This window comes from Acomys minous (genome assembly GCF_964271855.1).
Source record: "Acomys minous genome assembly, chromosome: 2".
In the NCBI taxonomy this organism is placed as follows: domain Eukaryota; kingdom Metazoa; phylum Chordata; class Mammalia; order Rodentia; family Muridae; genus Acomys; species Acomys minous.
This window is the reverse complement of record NC_140484.1, coordinates 120279530-120303938: the sequence shown is the minus strand read 5'-3', so window position 1 is coordinate 120303938 and position 24409 is coordinate 120279530. Positions and strand designations below refer to the sequence as shown.

Below are 24409 nucleotides of genomic sequence, written 5' to 3'. Positions count from 1 at the left end.
CCAAAGTGTCACATATATCACCTGAAAGTACAGAGATGGTTATGGAGAAAATGAAGTAGTCTAGGCAGCACAAGGAGAGTCTCCACTATCTGAAGTATGTGTTTAGGACCTGCATGGAGAACAGGACAATATTCTCTGTGATTTTGACATCACAAACAAATCAGATCTTCAATCTCTCTCCTTTTCTCTTCTCTTCATAGTGATATGATAATCTACGAGAGATATTGAAAGAGCAGAATGGAAACCATCCCTTTAAAAATTATAAATAGATATCACACACGCGCGCACACACACACACACACAACACACACACACACACACACACACACACACACACACACACACATATTTGATTATTAAGGCTGTGGTATTTGCCCTGTTTGGGTCATGAATTGTTTTCTTCCTGTTTTCCCTTTAGGAATAGGAATCATTATGAACTAATGTGTATAAGAAATATGTGAATTAAACTTAATTTTATATGTGTTCACATTTAAGAGTCTTTTGAGTTTCAGTAGAGACTTACTGGACTTTGAAATGTTTAAATTGTTGAGATGTGGGGGATTCTTATAGATATGCTAAATGTATTTTGTATTAAAATGAGCATTGTAACAAGACCCCAGGCCTTAGTCCAACTGCATCCATGATATAATTAATAATCAGGCCATAAAACTCCAAGCTGAAAGTCCTGCCCCAAATCAAAAGATACAATTAAACTACCTCTCAGATTGACAACAGAGATTCCCAGGAGTATGGGCTGAAACCAACCGCTCAGGACTAATCAGACAAGAATTTTCTATAACTGTTAAGCTAACCAGTTTAGCTGCCCATATCTAGATTAAACAATATCCAAAGACCCTGGGAATACAAAGGGAAACTTCAGTCCATATACCCTCATTTGGACTGGTAAGCTTCTTGGGGCCCTACCAGGCACACCGGCATGTACCTCCTGCCTGTAAAGCAACCCAGAACTTATTATTCCCATGAGTTTTATTTTTCAAGAAAACACATGTACACTTGATCCTATAATATGTATTCTACAGCCTCTCATTGGAAAAGGTGAGTCAAGCCATCTTTACTTTTAAATTGGACAGACACAGAGGAAAGTTACAGTAGGTGACTTACCTGAATCAGATTGCCCAAAGTATTTAAAAATTCTCCAACTATGATAAGACACTAAATTCTGACCTCCTGACCTTCCATCATAGATTTCCCAGGACCGTTCTCCTATAAATTATAAATGATCTCCTGTTGGGGTCTGTGGAAGAAAAACAGCTCTAGAACTCATGGATTGCGGCCCACTGCTTAGCAAACCCACGATGGGTATGTCTTGGCAAGGCATAACCCCGAGAACTATGTGTCCTGAGGACTTCATGCTGTTATGGAGCATAGCTCTGCTTGTTACCTTTGCAGTCCTTATGATCCCCTTAATATGTGAATTGTATGAGTACCATAAAGGAGGCTTCCAGCTGCTCACTGGGCAGTATTATTGGCATACTCAAAAACAATGCTTGATCTCTTTCAGGCATTGCTGCTATAGCAGATTAATGATTTAACCACCACCTTTTGAAAACAATCTACAAATGTATATTGTTAACAATGATTGTTACTCTAAGAAAGAATTTGTAAAACTAGATTGTTCAACAAGGTTGGTTAAAGATGTTTTTGCTAGTGTCTCTAACTTAGAAAGTCTTAGGGAAAAATAGATTGTTTAGTAAAGTAAGGTAAAGATATTTTCGCTATTGGCCCTGATGCAGGAAATCTTAGGGGACAATTGAAGTTCAAAGAAAATACACTCTCATTAGCAAGGCTAGGGACTTTTTAAGGATGGCTAAGCAAGAACAGTGGACCAAGCAGCATTGGCTGATGTGACTCTTTCAGGCTGGGCTGGTGATGAAATAACAATTGATTTCCTTATTCTATTTTTCTGCCTCAGCTTCCTGATATGATTTAATAAAACATATTAATGAGTAGATAAGTACCTTTAGGACTTAAAGTAGAAATGGCTGATTATTTTCCTGCATTTTAAAATTAATTCATTCATATTACATCTCAATAATTATCCCATCCCTTGTAACCTCCCATTCCTCCCTCCCTCCCGCTTTCCCCCTACTCCGTTCCCCTATGACTGTTCCTGAAGGGGACTTCCTCCCCCTGTATATTCTCATAGGGTATCAAGTCTCTTCTTGGTAGCCTGCTATCCTTCCTCTGAGTGCCACCAGGCCTCCCCCTCAAGGGAACATGGTCAAATGTGGGGCACCAGAGTTCGTGTGAAAGTGAATGCCAATTCTCCACTCAACTGTGGAGAATGTCCTGTCCATTGGCTAGATCTGGGCAGGGGTTTAAAGTTTACTGCATGTAATGTCCTTGGCTGGTGCCATAGTTTGAGCAGGACCCCTGGGCCCAGGTCCACCCATCATGATGTTCTTCTTGTAGGTTTCTAGGACCCTCTGGGTCCTTCTATTTCCTCATTCTCCCATGCTTCTCTCACCTAGAGTCCCAATAGGATGTCCTCCCCTCTGCACCACTTTCCTGGTAAGTGAAGGCTTTCATGGGACATGCCCCTTGGGCTAATATGCAGATATAAGTGAGTATATACCATTTGACTCTTTCTGCTTCTGGGTTAACGCACTCATTATGATCATTTCTAGTTCAATCCACTTGTCCACAAATTTTGGGAATTCCTTGTTTTTAATAGCCAAGTTACTGTATTCCATAGTGTAAATGTAGCACAGTTTCGTTATCTATTCCTCTACTGAGAGACACTTAGGCTGTTTCCACGTTCTAGCTATTATGAGTAAGATTGCTATGGACATGGTTGAGCAAATATTCTTGTTGTGTGCTGGGGCATCTTCTGAGTATATTCCAAGGAGTGGAATAGCTGGGTCTTGAGGAAGTCCTACTCCCAGTTTTCTGAGATAGCAACAGATAGATTTCCAAAGTGGTGGTACTAGTCTTTAGTCATCAGAGAAATGCAAATCAAAACGACTCTGAGATTCCATCTTACACCCATCAGAATGGCTAAGATCAAAAATTCAAGCGACACCACTTGCTGGCGAGGATGTGGAGAAAGAGAACACTCTTTCATTGCTGGTGGGGCAGATTTTTTTATATAGGAATTTAGATTTGTGATTCTTTTAAGATCTTTATAAGATTACTTCTTAAGGTATTGATTCCTTATTTGTAACTTCAAATTGCAGCATGCCAGTAAAGAAAAGCTGGCTGAGAAATTACCTTGCCTGCTTATACTCTGTTAATATGTAACCAGTTGCTTATGTACAAATGTATGTGGGTTCTCAGAAATAACTTGTTATTCATGTTTGTTCCTTACCCAAAATACATAAAACATTTGATGATGTGAAGGTATTGGGGAACATGATTTTCTTATGTATATTCATTACAATCATTTATTTATAGAGAAATAGAATACAAACACACTGTGATTTTTGTGCTTCTTGAAAGATTTTGTTGGGGCATATAAACTGTAAGAATAATGATAAGGAGAAGGATCAGAAAATGGGTAAGAATAAGGATAAGGATGAAAATAAGAAGATAATAAGAATAAAAAGAAAAGAAGCTTGTTGAAACTTACCTTCTGGAGTCTGTCTTATTTCATCATTTTGTGTGTGTGTGTGTGTGTGTTTCTTTTTTCTCCTTCTTTCCCTTTGTTTTTTAGGTGCTTGCCACCATCAGTGGAAGCTCCCACTAGGAGCCATCAGCTCTAACCATAGCTTGACACCATCAGATAAGCCCCCTTAGGAGCCATCAGCCCTAGCCACAGCTTGACACCATCAGTGGAAGCTATTGCTGGTGACTATCAGTTCTGGCCTGGAAGGTTGCCCTCAGAGAAAGTCTACAGGTTCACCAGCCAGCCAGTCACAGGATTCATATCCCACCTCGGTTTTCCCTAGTTGATGTCAAAGCTGAGCTTCGATAATCTCCTCCTAGTCTGTAAGACCAAAATAAATTTTATAAAAGCACAACTGAAGGGATGCTGTAAGAGTTATGAACCGTGAGCAACAGCATGCTAGCAAGAATGCCCAAATTTGTATTTTGGGGGACAATTGACTCCAAGTTGATGAGAGGAAAAAGAAGACTCTCTAAAAGTTAGATTTCTGCCTTCCTTCAGATACCAATGCAAAAGACTAGGATATAAATTTGATAGTTAATTATTCCTGTCTCTTGATACCAAATTTTGCACAAATAGCAAGGCCTCTTTTTATATACCAGCTTATAAGGAAGCATATATCTTTTAATCTGGACTGAAACAAAACGAAAGACATTTGAAGCTTTAAAAATGTCTAGCTTTGGCTACAATCATAACACTTTAAACTATCTTAACACTTTTCACCCATTTTTCTATGAAATAAAAGGATTTTAAAATAGCTTATAGCTCAAACTTTGGGGCCATAAAAATGCCCCATGCCATACCTGTCCAAACAACTCTTCCCTGGAAAACAAGATGGCTATGATGTTTGTCTAATGCCCATATGCCCCTGTACCATTCCCTACTAGTAGACTACCTTATAGTCTTATTTTAGAAGCCCACTGCCATGAATCCTACTAATCTCTTGCTGGATGATGATTCACAGGTGCTTATCAACGGCAGTTATGTAATGAATGATGAAACCAGGTATGTGGAAATGCATTAGCTAATTAAACTGAAAGAGTTTGGGCCAAAGCCAGGTACCTCAACCAAGAAAAAAGAACTAGTTGATCATAGCAAGGTTCTGAGATGAGGATAAGGTCCATCACCATATACATGGACAATGGCTAGGCTTTTCCTCCAATGTGTGTCCAAGGTATATTCTACAGAGAACGAGAGCTTCTTGGCACTGGATAAAAGGGCAATAAAACAAAACAAAACAAAAAAGTCCTTCCTAGAGGCTATTTTGCTTCTTCTACAAATTTCTACCCTTCCATTGCTCAGGACATTAAAAAATTACTTCCTTTAGGCAAGTAGTAGTATGCTCTACTTACCTGGCTGCTGGACAAATGGCCCTAAGACCTGTGAGGATTTTTGATACCCTGGTGGCGTATGTTGATCTGGTGTAGCCAGAGAAAATGGAAAGCTCAAGCCCTCAGTGTGATGGAGGACACCAGATTGAAAGATCATTATCCAAGTAAAATTGGTGGTACTCTTCCAGGTATCTGGCCTTCACCAGGCTCCTCTTCTGGGTCTACGAAACATTCTGAGTTCCATCGACCAAGGTATGGTATACCTGGACTGGACAGCCTGACATGGAATGGCTCAGCCAGATGCCAAGTTTGTGCTAGAGTAAAACAAATATTAGACAAGACTTTAAACATGAATTGTATTAGATTTTGTCAAATGCTTTTTGGGCATCTAAGGAAATGACTCTATATTTTCTTCTTTCTGTGCTGAAAATATCTGGCCCTGGGATTTTTTTTTTTTTGGAATACTTTTGATATTGCTTCTATTTCTGTATGAGATATAGGATTATTTAATTTGTTTACTTGATATTCATTCAACTTCATCTTCAGATCTTGAACCATTCTGTAGCTGCCATTTTATTCTGGCATTTTTGTTTGTGTTTTTATGCTGGCCTTTATTCATCTGGTTTTCTCTGGTATTGTGTGGTAGTTTCAGGTGTCCTTCACTGGCTGTTGAGAGCAACTCATAGGTGATTAGCTATAGGTTGAGATCCCTCATGTGTAGGCATCAGGGAACCCTCCAGTGTATCAGGTGGGTGACCTAAGGTCAGACCCAGGAACTTCCATGGCCCAGACAGTTGACATGAGTTCAGATCTATCTGTGTCCACAGTGTGGTGTCTCCTCTAGGTAGAGAGACTCAGACACTGCTGTTTCGTGCTCCACTGTTTATTCTGAGACACAGAGCACAGATGCTGCATGCTGGGGGATGTGGCTAGACTTTGAAGACTGAGCCAGTGCCAACTTGGACCTGGGAACCTTCTGTGGATTGGCTCAGTGAAAAGAGGTCAGATCCTCTTGTGTTACAGACCATGGGGTCTTCTTTGGGCTAGAAGACCCACTGCTGGTTTTGGCCCAGTCTTAGACACAGGCACATTAGCGGCTAGACTTTAGAGACTGTGGATATGACTGCAGGGACCCAGAGACTTTTTTGTATATTAGTCTGGTGGCTAGTGGCCAGAAGCACCTATGTTCCACACAATGTGGACTGTTCTTACCTTTGAAACATCAGCAGTGGTGTTTTAAAACTCTTAGTTTGGTCCTTCAGTAACTGTAAAATTGCCGCTGTCCTGCTGATCAGACTCAATATCGACTCATTCACTCAAGATTTTAATAGCTTTGTGACAACAATCTTACCATCTGTACATGCACCCTGTATATGTTCGTATTTATCCTTTTTATGAAACTCCCCCTACCTTTCTTTCTACTGTGGGATATCTTTTTTTTTTTTTATTCCATGCTACCAAATATTTCAAATTTTCATAAATGATACTAACCCAGTATTGTTTTTATTTTTGTTTTGTAAGTCTCAGATTAAATATTAAGATGTTTTCATACTGAAGTAGTTTATACTTTACATATTAAAGCTCAAGCTTTAAGGGGAAATGTTTTGGAGGATGAAATGTCAAGGGCTAAATTTCTGTTGCTATACTTTAAAGAGCCCAGACCATAGGCAGTGGCAGCTAATGAAGTCATCTGGGACACCACCCTTAGTTCCTGTTGTGATAGGTCTAATTCTGGGAAGAATCTCTTTTATTCTTCAGTCCTCAGGGCAAAGCAATCTGACCCTCAACAAAGGGAATTCCTCAGGGGATCTATGTGGATGCCTCAAGGCTCTGGAATGATGAAATCATGGTTCTTATCAAGTAGATCTCTGGACTCACCTTCTATAACTTGGCCACAACAGGAAAAAGAAACTGAGAAAGAAGAAAGACTATTGTGCTAGGAAGCACACAGAGGGTGCATCATGGTCAGTAATACGTGGAGATGGCTCTTTTCGTTTAAGTTTAACCAGCAGTGTACTCCTTGCACATATTTGCTGAAAAAGAAAATTCAGAGTGTACCTAACTGATAATAATACATCTTCGGAAAATAATGATGCAGAACAACTAAGGTAAGTACACTAGAGGAGAAAACATACATGTCATTCGCTAGTTATCTGCAGGCAATGGAGAGCTCATCCAAATAACTGCCAGTAGGGCTTTCGTAATTTTGAGAATGCTATTAATGGGATGCAATATTCTTCCTCGTGTATGCACTGAATGACTCTCTACATTAAAAGCTTAAAGATGTGTATGGATTACTTTCTATATTTGAGTATTACTTTAATAAAGGACTTTATTGATTTTGAATTCATTCTCTCTGTCTTCCAGTTCATTTTCTTACTTACTTCAAGGGAGGAGTGTGCTGTCTTGTCATTCCTTAAGCAAATTTAGAATGCTTATGTATTTTAGTGAAGTCACATGGTCTTTGAAAGGGGATGGCATCAGTCTGATTTCATTTGCAACCCTTAGTTAATTAAAACAATACTCACTGTAGTTTATGTTCCTAGTGGTGAAATAAAAATTATGCAATACCATTCTCCTAAAAACAATAAAAATAACTTCTGCATTTTGGCCTTTCTAAATATAAGTTAACATTATTCTTAAATAAGATTTAAAAATATTCACACACTTAAAAATTAGTTCTTGATTTTTTTGTAAAATGTCTCCTAAATTACAAGTTCTATTTAATTTTTCAAATCTTGAATGAGTTTGCAGCCTGAAAACACAATTTTTTGTTACAGAACTGAGGTGACATCCTCAGCATATTTAGGAACTGATACTATAAGTTCAAATAGGGGCAAATAAAATATTAAGAACATAGCACACTTGGCTCTTTAACTAGGTCTGAAAAATATCTTCCCAGAAAAATATTCCTTAACATAAATCATAGAATCTGAGTAATAAACTTATAGCATCAAACATGCATATATCATTTTAATGGAGTTTTATAAATTTAAACCTCCAGAAAGGTTTGAAAAAAGAACCTCCAGACAGACATCAAAATGACCCTATTTTAGTTCTATTTCTTCTTTCATTGTGATAGGAGGTATATATTCAGTATATTTATTATAAGGAGTTCATAATTTTAAAATTTTGACACATATAAGAATATTTAATTTAGGTTATGAAGTTATTTTAACTTTGTATTCCACTTAGATACATGTAGAAATATATAATATATACTATACCTGAATATATCCATTGTGAATTTTAATCACTCTAATGACAAGAATTCTCACTTTCGTAAAATTTGTTTCTGATCAATATCAGAAAGGAGGAAGATTCAAAAATCCTAAACATAAATAAGCCAGAGTTCAAGAGAGTTAAATGAATATTCATAAACAAATAGTGTGGTTTAAACTCATGTCCTTTCTTCCTCCAACTCATATGTAAATAAATATCATCATTTTAAAATTGTAGGTAGTACTCTTAACAGGTGCACCATACAGCTGTGAAAGCCTTTACTACCAACTGTATCATCTGCAGATTTCTATATCTGCACATTAGGGAATGTTAGAGAATGTTAGGGAATGCTTTCTTCAGTGTCAGGCGGTTCCATGTTCTTCCTTGGTTTTCCATCAAGTTATGTGGATTACATTCATGCCTTACAACCTCAGTAATACAATGACAGGTGTGATACCTGTTTAATTTGTTTTTACTTTGAAGAGGCAGATGATTAAAATATGTACATAACCTATTTTCAATATGAAATTAGAAGGCCCATGTTTATTATATGTAAAATGTCAGATATGTTTCGAAAGCTTTTATTTTCTCTGGTTGCTAGGGATCATTTACAGCCACTGTAGAAATGAATGATTTGTTCCAGCCTTGTTTATCACTCACCTAAGATCTACTGGGTACTGTTGGACCATTCCAGGGCAGTGAAGATGAAATATGGATGTAACAAACCGAACAGCAGTGACAGAGTTTATTTTCCTAGGATTTCCAGGCTCCGCCTCGCTGCAGCTCTCACTGTTTGTGATGTTTCTTACTGTGTATTTGCTGTCTCTCATGGGAAACACCCTCATCATTTTCCTTATTCTGATGGATTCCACACTACAGAAACCCATGTACATTTTCTTAGGAAACCTGTCGTTCCTGGAGATCTGGTACACGACAGCCACGGTGCCTAAGTTACTGGCCACCTGTGTCACAAAGGTTGTCACTATTCCTGTTGCGGGTTGTGTTGCTCAGTACTACTTCTTTTTCTCCCTGGGAGCCACCGAGTGCATCTTGCTGGCAGTTATGGCTTATGACCGGCACGTAGCCGTTTGCCGTCCCCTACACTACTCACTTCTCATGAGTGTTCACATTTGTCTGCGGTTTTCGGCTGGATCTTGGATAGGGGGCTTTATTGCCCCCCTACTACCCACTATACTCATCTCTCAGCTGAACTTTTGTGGCCCACAGAAAATCAACCATTTCTTTTGCGACTCGGACCCCATCTTTAAACTCTCCTGCTCAGACACATACTTGGTGGAGGCCTTGGGTTACACCTGCAGCTCCGTGGTGATTCTCAGTTCTTTCCTTCTCACAATGAGCTCCTATGGCAACATTGTGGTCACAATAATCAAGCTGTCTTCCCGAGAGGCGAGGAAGAAAACGTTCTCGACTTGTGCCTCCCATCTCACGGTAGTTACCATCTACTACGGCACCATCATCTTTGCCTACGTCCGACCTCCATCCAAGTACAACTTCACAATCGGGAAAGTGATTTCAGTTTTCTATTGTGTGATCACCCCATTAGTCAACCCTCTCATATATACCCTGAGGAACAAAGATGTGATGAAAGCTTTCCAAAAAATTCTAGCACAAAAGAATTTTCTATTGAACAGAAATAAGCATGAGTTTTGAGAAAGCAGCAATGATGTTTTGTTTGGAGGGAGTCTCAGGCCTCATTTGATCGTGGTAAGTATTTGAATTTGTTTTTTAAAAATGGAGCTCTGACATGACCGTTCTTTGCATTTTATATTTTGCTTTGAATGTTACTTAAAAGTTATTTTATAGTTATTTTATTTATAATCTTTAGTACAATATCAAAATGATAAAAAGAGTAAACAACGAAAGCTTTTCAAAATTTGTTTATTTTTAAAGGAAGCCTAGACCATCAAGTCTGTAGTAAATGAAGCATGTTCTTCCATCTAAAAGACTAATGGAAACTTAAAGTACCTCAAATATACACTCATTCAATAAATATTTATTAAACACATGGTGAAGCAGACACTATTTTATAGCTTTTCAAATTATTTGTTAACATGGATAGAGCTACATAATTTTACTACAAAAATATTAGATAAACATGATCTTTCTGAGTAATGTGATATGGTAAATAAGTGAATAAAACTTAGAACATTAGCAAGCATATCATGATTCAAACATTTAAGAGGGTTTAGAATGGAATAACATAAGAACGGAATATTTAGCAACCTTAAGTAACCATTTAATTCCAGTAAATATTAATTGAACTGGTACACACCCACAATATTAGCTTCCTAGGATACTGTGTCAGGATAATTATGATTTTATGCAACATAGCAAGTTCCAGTCTCGAGAAAAAAGAAAAATAACTAATTTTATTATCATAGAGATATGCAGGTTTTTTCATTGTTTTATAGAATTCTTCTTTGCAAATTATGAGTCTTTATGGTTTTCATTTATTTTAGTGCAGTTTAGAAACAAAAAAGATGGCAAGGCGATGGAAGAAGTAAATCGCCAACATCTTTATGGTGAGTGTTTGCACGAAAGCCCATCTTCTAAATCTGAGAGCCTTGACTGAGCATCATCTAAATATATGAGAGGATAAACATGCCGCCCTAGAAACAGAGTGACAATCTGCAGACCAACAATACACCAGCTGAGTGCTTCCCAGAATGAATCTCAAGAGCCACTATTTTTAGGCAATTAAGAGAATATGACAAAGTAGCAGTTGGCTACTAATGTTCATGGTTAAAATTTTTTTGGAACTCCAAATTGAAATCTTTCTGGAATACATAAAAATATAAGAACATGTTTTATACTTTGTTTTTTTTTTATTAATTTGTTCATTAAAATCTTAGCCATGTACATAATATATATGGTCCCTGCATGTCTTTTCTTTTCCCTATTGCCAACGAAGTCCTCTGGATTGTGGAAGACGCCACCCCACTTTCATATATTCTTATTATGACCCAGTAAGTTTATCCAGTGCCTCTGGTTAGGGATTGATGTGGAGCTATCCACTGGAATATGGAACAATGAATACAAAACCAAAGAAAACCTTATCTTTCATCCTTCACCTGTCAGTACCGTTCTTTGGAGGTTTCTGTCTTTATGAGCCCCTCCCCAGGGTATGGATATTTACCGGCTCATCTTAAGTATTCCTTGTGGAAGCATGACTAGATGCTATGAGTTCACAAATGCCATTTTCTTGGCAGGCTCATAAGACAGAATCCCATGTTCCTTCTCTTCATCACTTACCTTTTACATTCTTTCCATCACCTCTTTCCCAGTGTTCCCAACCCTATAGGATGTGTTAAGAATATCCTCTTGGTAAGTGAAGGCTTTCATGGGACATGCCCCTTGGGCTAATATGCAGATATAAGTGAGTATATACCATTTGAGTCTTTCTGCTTCTGGCTTAACTCACTCATTATGATCATTTCTAGCTCAATCCATTTATCCACAAATTTCGGGAATTCCTTGTTTTTAATAGCTGAATAGTATTCCATAGTGTATATGTACCACAGTTTCTTTATCCATTCTTCTATTGAGGGACACTTAGGCTGTTTCCATGTTCTGGCTATTATGAATAAGGCTGCTATGAACATGGTTGAGCAAATTTTCTTGCTGTGTGCTGGAGCATCTTCTGGGTATATTCCAAGGAGTGGAATAGCTGGGTCTTGAGGAAGCTCTATTCCCATTTTTCTGAGATAGCACCAGATAGATTTCTAAAGTGGTTGTACTAGTTTGCATTCCCACCAGCAATGAAGGAATGTTCCTCTCTCCCCATATCCTCGCCAGCATGTGGTGTCGCTTAAATTTTTGATCTCTGAGACAGAGGGGAGGACATTCTAGTGGGACTCTAGATGAGAGAATCATGGGAGAATGGCAAAGTAGAAGGATCCAAAGGGTCCTAGAAGCCTACAAGTAGAACATTATGATAGGCAGATTTGGGCACAGGGGTCCCACTCAAACTAAGGCACCAGCCAAGGACAATACAGGCGGTAAACCTTAAACCCCTACTCAGATCTAGCCAATGGACAGAACACTCTCCACAGTAGAGTGGAGAGTGAGATATTACTTTCTCACATACTCTGGTGCCTCACCTTTGACCATGTCCCCTAGAGGGGGAGACCTGGTGGCACTCAGAGGAAGGACAGCAGGTTACCAAGGAGAGACTTGATACCCTATGAACATATACAGCGGAAGGTAATCCCCCTCAGTCACAGTCATAGGGGAGGGGAATAAGGGGAAAATGGGAGGGAGGGAAGAATGGGAGGATACAAGGGATGGGATAACCATTGAGATGTAACAAGAATAAATTAATAAAGGAGAAAAAATCGAAAAAAAAAAGAATATCCTCTTTAAGATCGAAAAATCCACAGTAACTTAATCTGAGCACCTTGACCAGCTGAATTTTTGCATCAGCTATTCACAGAATGAGAAACTTCCCTGACCAAGACTTAGGACACTATGGGTCTCATTATAAATGTACTTATTGAGAAGGAAGTTTGACCTGTCCACTTAGCAAAATAAAAATAGTATTCGTACTCAGAATCTATTACCTTTCCAGTCATGGGACTCTGATCAGTTTGAAAGTACAAGGCATGAATTAACCTCTATGGAGTAGATGTCAGATACAATCAGAAAATGAGTGTTTAGCCACATATGGCCCATACCATTATTGCACACAGTGACACTTGACTTGCAAATTTGTCTTTCAATATTGAAAGTTCATACCTGCAAATATGGTAGCCAACTACCCCCTAGTTTCTATAGTTAAAGCTTCATACATTTGTATCAACTTTTATCAAAATAACTTTTCCATGTAAGTGTGATGCTTAGGCTAAAAATAATATCATCTCTTGAACATTTAATTTTCCACAAAAAATATCAAAGTTATATGCCAACAATATCGATTCTGAACTGATAAAAGGGTGTTTCTCTATGCTGTCCCTTTAAGAGTAGCTTTATTATTTAATTGACGGTAGTAATTGCTTTTCTATAATCAGATTCTGTGGATGATATTTAATTACATATTGAATTACTGACTTTGAAATTTCCATTTTTCAATAACTCAATTAACTCACTTCCATTACTTTATTTGTAATTCTGCTTTGACTTTCAAGTTCATTTTCTTCGGTAACTATATAGCTTCATGAAACTACTTACATATTTGAGAAAGGCTGAGTCTATGTTCTGATGCCATGGTCATTTATATTTGACATGAGTATAATCTGTCTCTTATTCCCTCTAATCTATTTGCCTTCTGTTTTGACACATGTATACAAGTAATAGGAAGTGAAATGTGATTATATTTACAACTTGTAAATATTTATGTAACTTCCTAATTAAATAGTATTTAAATGCCTTGGTTTAATTGCAATATATTCTCCTGTTATTCATATTTACTAAAATCAGTAGTACTGTTTATATTTTGGCTAATGCATTTGTTTTGAACTCTTTCTTTAAAATCACTAGTATGCTGAATTTTAATTTAAACATGTGCCAATTCTCCCAATTATAGCTTTGAATCTGGAATTGTGTAATATACAATATAGAATTTCGAAATCAATTATTTCCATCACCCTTAAGAAAACTAAAACTATGCCGCTCTTACTGTTTAAGTAATAAATCCCGAGACCTTAGAATCGCCATTTCCAAAGAGTCACTCTTCATGTACAAGGAAAACTAACTCTGATTTTACTACCACATTATTTTCTAATACATCTCCTTTAGTACAAGCAACAGAAGGATCTGACATTTTCATGTCTACAGCATGGGTAACAAAGCATTATCCTTTAATGTCAGATTCTTTCCTCTAAAACTTTTTTCAATATTTTCTCTATACCACAACCAGAAGTAACAGTTTAAAATGTCGATCAGACCACTTCTATCCCGATTTAAAATACAAATGTCTTCATTTCCGTAAGAATGTAAGTAAAATGTTGTTTATGACCTAGAAAAACTTTGTGATTAGCTATCAAATATTTTATTATAATTACAATTACTGTAACTACCACTGCTACCACTGCTTCCACCACCACCATTACTACTGCTACTGCTGCTACCACTACTGCTGCTGCTCTGCTGCCGCCGCTGCTTCTGCTGCTGCTACTACAACAACTACTACTACTGTTTGATGCAAAAATCTGACATTTGTAGCCAAGATTGTCCTGGAAGTCACTGTACGTAGCAGTTATTTTGCTTGCAGCCTCCCAGGTGCTGTGATTATAGGTGAAAGCCACAACGCCAAGACTTTTCTTGTCTGTTCTTTTGCCTAAGTAAAAGTGCTCTTGAGAGTCCTGCTATCATGCACGAGTCTTGCCTTTCTCTATACAGCTCATTGCACATGCTGCCCATGCTCACCGAGCAGACTCCTCTTCCCTCTTCTTTTATGCGTACATGAGAGCTGTGCTTCTCTTCCTTGAGGATCACCCCTCTGATGTCACTTATCCTGAATAACCTGTCCCAGCCCTGGAAACCTTAGAACGCTAGTCATCCCTGTGTGATTACTTGGTACTGGCCAGTTAAGCTTGTTTATTTTTTTTTTTAAAGCGCACACATTTCATATGACTAATGACTATGCATTTATATTATAGTATTTATTTGACTTTTGATACTATATTACATAAAATGTTTAAAAATCAAAACTATATAAGAAGAAATATATCCGAACATCTTATTTTCTTCATTTGTTCTTATTTTCTCTTGTCCCTTCAGTTAAACAATTCAAAGAACATTCTTAAATTTTAATTCAGCATTTCTTGATATTTTTCTGAGTTTTAATTTAAGAGAAAGCTCAGAAAAATGCATAAATTGGAATTTGCAATCATTTCTACAAAAGCATAGAATTATATACATGGCAATTATGATGTGATTTTTCCCTCATAATTACATATTTTTGAAGAACCTTCAATACCATGCAAAAGAGAAGTTTGTATTTTTCACTTTTATCATGACTAATATTCTATTTTTTACATATTCTTCCTGCATTGTATAATTTTCCTTTTACCATTTAGTAAAAGGACTAGAAGCTGAAACACACACACACATACACACATATATATAATTATATGTGTATATATGCTATATACAATTATACATTATATAAAATATGTGTAAATATGTAGACATATAATTTATATTTGTATATATGTAGATGTAGACATGCATGGGCCGAGAGAGAGAGAGAGAGAGAGAGAGAGAGAAGGATTTTCAAAAATACAATTTTCTTTTTTAAGAGAACATACATTAAAATTTCAAATAGAGTTAGGCATGGGGTACACTCCTTTAACACAGCACTTGGAAGGCACCGCTAGGCAGATCTCTGTGAGTTTATGGCCAGACAGTTCTACAGAGTAAATTCCAGGACAGCCAATGATGTGACACAGAGAAACCCTGTCTTGAAAAACAATCTGATTAGGAGGCTGAGAAGATGGAAGACGGCTCAGTTGGTAAGAGTATTTGCTTACAAGCTTGAGGACTGAGTCTCAACCCTCAGCACCCATTTTAAAAAAGGACATGGCTACACATGCCTGTAATCCCATGTTGGAGGGTAGAAAGCGGTAGGAGGAGTTCTACCTGCGCGGAGCACCAGCAGAATGTTAACCTGTGCCCCCTCTGCTTCATAATTTCAGGTACAATGTGAGCAGCCATCCCATAAACCTGACTTCATGCCTTCCCTGCCATGATGTCTCCATACACTCTAAACATGAATCCAAAAGAGGCTTGGTTTTTGTTGTTTTGTTTTTTGTTTTTGTTTACCTGGTATTTTTGGTAAAGCAATGATAGAAATATGTCAAGATTCCTCAGGCAAAGTGTCTGTATATATTCTAATATTTATTAACAACTATAATAATATATTCTATACATTATGTTCAGTATAACTTAGAGTATATGTATTTAGTTTAATACAATCCTGAGAAAAGTATGATCCATGCTCTTCTTGATCAATTCTAGTATATTTTCTGGGGACTGCTCAGTCCCTCTTACAGAAAGAGCCAATTATAACACTAATAGTCTTAAGAGAAAAATAAATAATGAGGAAGGCTATTCAAAAAGATTTTCCTTTGGGGAACTTGAAAATTATTACCAAGTGTCTTTTAAAAAGATCTGTTACAGACCTTTGGATTACATGAAGTTTCAAAGGAAATCTAACCAAGATTTGTAAGAGGGTAAATGTTATTCGAGTCTATATTTGCTTTATTCTATACTGAGAAATGATCACCCTTTTAGCACATACTTTTGTGTCTTATCAGAAGCCTAAATTGTAATCACATGTAATAGTGACATAGTTTCCAAACTTTTATGTGATCCATCAACAATCTGAATCTTAATATACAGTTTAAAACTTTCTTACTCAATTGGACCAGTTGGGAAATCTTTGTACATATATCTGAAGGCTAATCAATTTACCAGGAATTTGAGGGATCTGAATTGTTTTAAAGTACAGATTTCAAATTTCTGTTGATAAAATTTTAAAATATTCTTTCTAAAACAAAGATTTAAAAGTCTCTGAGATATTATGAGAATTAGGGTATTAGAGTAGATACCAAAAGCAACACAATTTATAAGTGATGTCTTCTGTTTTGCATGTTTTTCATATTTTTTCAACCTGATGGTTATAATGGCTGGCAAATGTCACCGCAATTCTCATCACCCTTCCATGCTTTCTTTCCTTTATCAAGCAGCCACATAGCGAATCTCCAAGAGCAGTTATTTCACTCTCCTACGGTTTTGTTTGAATGCTTTGTCTATTATTTTAAAGTACTTATATTTTGGCTCCTTCTCGGGAGAACAAGCTTTCCACTACCCCACAAAAATTCATTTTTGTCATCATCATTTAGTCGCATGTCTAATTTATATGTTGAAATGTATCCTTTTTCAATGAAGCGTAAGTCAATCCTTAAACCCAGTAACTAGCAATGTACATACAGATATAGCTTGGATATACATAGGATATCAAAATATGTTGAATCTCACAAAAGAGTTATTCTGGAAAAGAGGATGCGACAAAGAAAAATATGGAAAAACAAATGAAGGAAGTATTTTGATGTGGTGGTCTCTCAAGATTCCTTTACAAATATACTATCAGGAAATCAGGAAATACTGACATGATTTTATTACAAAGATGTAAAGCTGATCAACTCAATATTTTTCTAAATTCGTTTTAGAGTTTTTCAAATTTTTCTAAATTTTCTGAATTTTTCTAAATTCATTTTCTTCTTTAAGACATATCTATTATTTTATTTCATGTGTACTTGTTCTTTTCTGCATTAATGTTTATTTACATTGTACCTGCCTTGTGCATAAAGATGGCAGACACAGGTGTGCGGTTTCTTGGAACTGGAGTTACAGTCAATTGTGAACCACCATGTAGGTTTGAAAAATGAACTCACATATTCTCTAAAGGCAGATATTATTTTTAACTGCTGATCTGAGGCTACAGACCTTCACCATTTTTCTTTTCTTTCACTATCTTTACCTTTTTATTTTTGAGAATATTCTTTGATTACAATATTTCTCCTTCTCCTTATCTAACTCCAAACCCTCACATATACCTCTCTGCTATCTTTCAAATTCATGGCCACTTTTTTTGTTATTATTATTTTATCTTAGTAGCAGATATGGAGAGTTAAGAATTAGGACACATGGTTATTTTACACATTAATAATTTGAGAAATAATATTTTCTTGGGGGGTGCTTGCAAAGAGTTTCTCATCTATCCTTGGCTGTCCTTGGTTCACTTTGTAGATAAGGCTGGCTTCGAACTTACAAAACTCTGCCTGCCTCTGCTTCCCTGAGTGCTGGGATAACAGGTATGTGCCACTGTGCCAGGCTTAATATTATTTACTTAAACTTAGGAATTTCAATTGTTTTGTTAGCAAAATCTTATGCCATGGGAAGCCTGGCTTTAGAGAGGCCATGAAAATTGAAAGTGCTTAATCATCACAGAAAGAAAAAAGCAATTGTAAAAGACAGGGAAGGAGTTTCATAAATATAAATATATAAGGTAACTATGTATTCAAAAGTAGTAAGAAGAACTCAAGGATTACTAGGAAATAAGGATAAGCACCACAGATTCTCAAGCCCTCCTGGTCTAACTGGCCTGACTGATTGTTATCTCAGTTCTGATCCATAAAGAACCTTATCAATAAGACAAAAATTGTTAAGGCTAAATTGGAGATAAATCCTCACTTGATACATAGAAAACTGCTTCTGTTAAGAAGAAGAATGTTTATTTGCACTGCAAGGTGTTTATCTATCAGATATGTGATCTAGAAAGGAGACAAATTCATCCTGAGGAGAAGATCACTCCTGTTTTGGGATAACTATTAAAGGATTTGAAATAAAAATTGAAGCCAATGAATAAAGACTTCCAGGTGCCACTCAAAGAGTCTAGAACATATCATAAAAGGTGGCAATTAGCAATCTTTTGAAAATATTATAGATACTCTGGTCTTCAACCTTGAAGAAAGACACTTATTAAGTTTAAGTGAAGGCCCCCTGAAGAATAAGCATGTCAATTCAAAGTTGATCAGTGCTCTGACCAAAGATTAAGACCAAGGAAATAAAACAGTGAAGGGAGGGACTTGAAGGATTTATTCTGCTGTTTGTTGCACACAGAACAATTGCAGTTTCAAGCAAAGAGACAGTTATATTAGAAGCACCATATATGTTTTTATTATTTTAAAAAATTATAATAAATCATAATAAAATAAGTTGTCATAAGTGATAAATTATTACAACTTATGTACCAAGTGATACCTAAGTATCAAAGTATTACTTTGTCTAAATGTGAATTGGGAGCTATAACAATGCAGAAGTACATATGTAGTGTTCTGGCTCCACTCCCATTGAATAGTTCTGCACATCAGTGTAACAATTTTGGAAATTTATCAAAGTTTTTCATCTCTCTTACCTGACAGGCATGGGAAGAAATTAGAATGCCCAATGTCACTAAAATAACAGGATTCGTCCTTATGGGATTCTCGGATGTTCATGAGCTACAGACTGCGTGTGGAGTGTTCTTCCTGGTGATGTATCTTGCAGCCATCATGAGTAACTTCCTCATCATCACTCTCATCACTCTGGACCTGAAACTCCAGACACCCATGTACTACTTCCTGAAGAATTTATCCCTCTTGGATGTCTTTCTAGTGTCCATCCCAATCCCAAATTTTATTGTAAATAACCTAACTCACAAAAATAACATTTCCACTCTGGGTTGTGCCTTCCAGGTACATTTAATGACTTCCTTTTCAGCAGGAGAAATATTTGTCCTGACTGCTATGTCTTACGACCGCTATGTGGCCATCTGCTCGCCCCTACACTATGAGTCCATCATGAGTATTGACAACCGTGTGATGATGGTTGGTATTTCCTGGGCTACTGGGGTACTCTTTGGAACTGTATACACAGCTGGCATATTTTCCATGCCTTTTTGTGGCTCCAATGTGATCCCACAGTTTTTCTGTGATGTTTCTTCATTGCTAAGGATTTCCTGCTCTGAAACATTTGGATTAATTTATACAAGTGTTGGAATTGGCATGTGTCTATGCATGTCTTGCTTTATCTGTGTTGTACTCTCTTACTTTTATATTTTCTCCACTGTACTTAAGATTCCTACAACTAATGGTCAGTCCAAAGCATTTGCCACCTGTGTCCCTCACCTCACTGTTTTCACTGTATTCATTGCAACTGCTTGTTTTGTCTATCTGAAGCCATCCTCAGATGTACCATCAATTTCAGACAGGCTATTTTCTGTGCTATACACTGTGTTGCCTCCAGCACTTAATCCTGTGATCTACAGTCTAAGGAACAGTGATGTCAAGGATGCTCTGAGGAGATTGCAGCAAAATCTCTGCCCAAGGACTTCACTCCATTTAACTGTTCAAAGCATCTGTCTGTGGTATAGTGCTTCACAATTTACAAGCAAGTTTTCCAATTTTTGATTTTTAAAAGACAACCATTTTTACTCTTTTATGATAAAGCTGTTCTCTTTGGGGAATATAAGTTCTTAAATGGATTGGGAACTTTTTTTCATGGTAAGATTCAACATCTGATTATTTAATAATTCCTTATCTAATTCATTTAGAAACAAAATGAAACAACATGAGTAAAATAGTTATATATGAGAAAGGAACAATCAAGGTAAATTTACATATGGTTTCTGTGCTTGCCTTTTTCATAATTAGAAAGAACAGTCAAGAAACCAAGCCAGTAAACCTAGTGACTAGTAAGCCCAATCCTTAAAGCAGTATCGTATGTTTAAATAAAAAAACAAACCTGTAAGAAGATCTCATGATATAAGTTATAAAAGATAAATAATGGCCATTCAGGTTGAGTGCATTATCAGAAAGACATTGGAGAGTTCAAAATTTGTGTGGCTGTTTTTAATGTAGTTTCTCCAAATACATTGTTCACATGTGAGAGAAAGCAGAGATTCTCAGTCTAAAGAATGGGTCTAATTAAACTTTTAAGTGATAGAGAGTTTAAAAAAGCAAGACCCTTTCCCATAATACAGAAGTGTTTTTTTTTTTTAAATCTACTGTGGAGAGGAACCTCACTACTCTAAAAGCCTTGAAGGGGCTCTCTGAACTGTGAAGATATTTGAACTTTAGGCATCTAGTACCAGGGTTTCAGATACTGTGAGCTGTCACCAATACTGGAACTGGAAACTTTTGGGTACTATGGGTATCTTTGTGTCTGTCATGTTCCTGTAAGTAAGTAGCCCTAATAAACACACTGGTTCACCACGTTGGACTTCGGTTGAATTTTTTTGGTCTGTATTTACTTCTCTATCTTGGCGTAAGTAGGTGTTGTTTCTCCACAGGAAAAGTTAGCACAATAATCATCCATGAATGTCTTTCAGCCTGCCTGTAGTACAGGAAAGCATAACCACTAACTATATGGAGGTGAGTGTGTCCATTGGTATCTAGAAAAATGTTTTACAACTTACTACACTTGTCCCTGAATTTTTTGTCAGTTTGTTTGTTTTTTAAGACAGGTATTTCTGTGTAGTCTTGGCTGTCTTTGACTCACTTTGTATACCAGGCTGGCCTAGATCTCACCGAGATCCACCTGCCTCTGCTTCCCTGTGTGCTAGGAATACAGGCATACATCACTGCACATGGCTCCTAAAATATTTTTTGAGGTAGCCTTCAAACACAAAATATTTTTCTTTATCATGTATGAAATCTCTCGGGAGATTTTATCCTCTATCAGAATTATTATCTGTCATTTCTGTTTTCCAAGAAGTTCCCATAGCATACAACCACTTTCAATGATATCAACAATGTTTTATGGTCACTTTGACAAAGGGTTAGTAGATGAGTGTCATGGATTGAGGCAATGTCCATTTCCCTTATATCCTATTGAATATAATACACACTTATTAAGACTAATCATTTATCCCTATCATCCAATCAGAACCCAAATGCACTCACTTTTCTGGGATATGCTGTGCAATTTCTAAAACCACTGCCAATAACAAATCCCCTGAGCAATACACTTGTCTCTAAAATCGCCATCCAGTGAACAGTACATCAACTTCCACTAATGAAACTTCATGATAATAAGTACAACTTGTAGTAAAATAAACCTACTCCAAACTCTAGCTGTACAAATTTTTTGGTGATTGAACCTCAATGTAATCTGAAGATCTAAATTACAACAAACAGGGAGACAAATAAACCACATCACACTGGAGACTTGCAGTAATATTAGCTAACCCATAAAGAAAACCATTTCCCTGTCCTAACATGGTCTCCAGAAGATAACACTCTCTGCTGTTTCGTGTTCAGATCTCATCTGTGTTTATTTTACAAATAAACTGTTGTTTACTGGTTTTTGTATCTGTTTATCATTTAGTTTATTGATGAGGCTAAGAAACTAGGAAAAAGTCACCTGATTTTCTGTACCAAACTCTCTACCCTCCCACCCCCCAGACAACTGTTGTCTTGACTAAATCCTGCCTTTCCCTGAATTGCTGAGGACACCCTGTACTCACAGACTTGAAAACTATTGTTCCAAACTAGATCCAAGTAAACCAACTTCTCTATTTTTTAATTTATCTTTTTTCCTTATTTGCCACTTTTTGCCACATGCTGTGGTCTTCTTCCTCTGAATTTAAACTCAAATAATATTTATTTTAAGCACAAATCAAAGGAACTGGCAGCCACATTTCTTATCCAGTTCCTCCTGATGAAAAGAATAGGATGAAAATGAGGTCCAAGGAACATCAAAAATAGCATACATAACAGCAAAGGAGACTGAGGACTGTAATTCTTCTCAACTACAGTCTACATAGAACATCTGACCTCAGTCTCTCCAGTGTCAACTGTGCTACCTGTATCCTCTTCCTCTGAGGTCTGACAAGGCTACCTGGCAAGAAGGAATTGATCACCATTAGGAGGCCCTAGTCTATGTCAGAATTACTCCCTACTCCCCATATTGTTTACCAATCTACTACATCTGAGAAGAAGTGTGGGAAGCCGCACTCACATTCACCATTACAAGATGGCGCTGACATCCTGTGTCCCATGCTGACAAACAACTAATCTGCGCATGTGCGAAGGGATTTTCCACTTGTTGTGCTCTGCCTCTCCCGTGGTGTCATCTCGCCCGATGAGCAACAGCCAATCAGGGACTGACACATCCTAAGCGGAGGACAGTTTCCTATATAAGGGATGGGTTTCTGCTGTTTGGGGTCTCCATTTTACTTGTTGTAAGCTTATGCTCTCCCTCTCAAGATGCATTAAAGCTTTACTGCAGAAGGATCCTGTGTGTGTGTGCAGCGTCGTTCTTGCTGGCGAGATGGTAACGCTAGCCACATCTGGTGCCGAAACCCGGGAAGACCACACCATCGTCAGCACCTTCGGAGACCCCCTGACTACAGGGAGGATTCAGAACTGCAGGGTTGGTAAGTTCGGAGAGGTATGCATATTTTTGAAATTCTTGGGCTGTGTCTAGCTGTAATATTTACTGCCGTAATTGTCAAGAGGGCAGTAGATGAAGGACAGGTCGCCCTAGAAGAAGTTCAGGATAGCATGTCAGAAACCGAACGTAGTGAGAGGTTGGGTGCGCGCAGGAAAAAGGATGCCCATAAAAAGAAAAAAAGCTCAGGACCCTCCTGTAAAAGGAGTGCAACCCCCCTCAGGACCTAGTTCACTGCCGAGAGAAATATCGCAAAGGTTTTATCCTTTAAAGGATCTTGAGGCATTGAATATTGATAGCTCTACAAGCTTTAATACCTCTGACAATGAGACTCCTGATTCGGAGGAAGAAGCCGAATTAGAGGAAGAGGCAGTCAGGTATGAGGAAGAGAGATACCACCTAGACAAACGAGAGGGTAATAAAAAACCCTCCCTCAATTCATCTCGCAGGGTGGCACCCACTGCTCCTCCACCCTACGAGCTGCAGTCTGGATTTTCCTTCTGGCCGGAAAAGATTCGTAAAAAATTACATAATTTTTTTCCTGTGTTTGAAACAGAGAACGGGGGTAGAGTCCATGCGCCAGTGGAGTTCAATCTAATAAAGGACTTGGCTGAATCTGTTCGCAAATATAGGGTTAATGCAAATTTCACCCTGGTAATGTTAGAAAGAATTGGCACTGGTGCCCTAACTCCTTCTGATTGGCAGATGGTGGCCAAGGCCGCACTTCCAGATATGGGCCAATATATGGAATGGAGAGCCCTGTGGTTTGAGGCCGCTCAAACACAGGCTCGGGCCAATGCCCTTGCACTTACCCCTGAACAGAGGGATTGGACCTTTGATTTGCTAACAGGTCAAGGTCAATTTACTGCAAATCAGGTAAATTACCATTGGGGAGCTTATGCTCAGATTTCACAGACTGTAATTAAGGCCTGGAAAGCACTCTCTAAAAAAGGGGAAGCTAATAGGCGCCTCACAAAGATTATTCAAGGCCCTGAGGAGTCGTTTTCCGGTTTTGTGGCCAGAATGACAGAAGCTGCAGGGCGCATTTTTGGAGATATTGAACAGGTTGAGACAAGTTTTTCAGAGACCCTTTAAAAGTGGGAAACTCTTCATCATGTCTGATCAGGGTGGCTCAGAAAGGGCTGCTGAAAACTAAAGACTTGAGAGACTCATGCTAAAAATGGAGTCGCTCGCGCAGAAACAGCACGAGGAGGGTAGGAGGAGGAAGAAGGCGGAAGAGGCCGCGCCCAAACGAGATAATCCGCCATCTTGGTGT

At 37.7% G+C, this 24409-nt stretch overlaps 2 protein-coding genes across 2 annotated transcripts; both read left to right on the top strand.

Annotated features, from left to right (window-relative positions):
- Positions 1-8889: 8889 nt before the first annotated feature.
- Positions 8890-9849, top strand: LOC311581810 (olfactory receptor 6F1-like; the record flags this gene model as incomplete). Its single annotated transcript, XM_084754341.1, has 1 exon — positions 8890-9849. The coding sequence occupies one exon, from the start codon at positions 8890-8892 to the stop codon at positions 9847-9849; it is 960 nt and encodes a 319-aa protein (XP_084610467.1).
- A 9293-nt stretch (positions 9850-19142) lies between these two features.
- On the top strand, positions 19143-20150 carry OR14A2 (olfactory receptor family 14 subfamily A member 2; the record flags this gene model as incomplete). The annotated part of the gene is made up of 1 exon (XM_084748150.1): positions 19143-20150. One exon carries the CDS (start codon positions 19143-19145, stop codon positions 20148-20150), a length of 1008 nt encoding a protein of 335 aa, XP_084604276.1.
- Positions 20151-24409: the final 4259 nt, after the last annotated feature.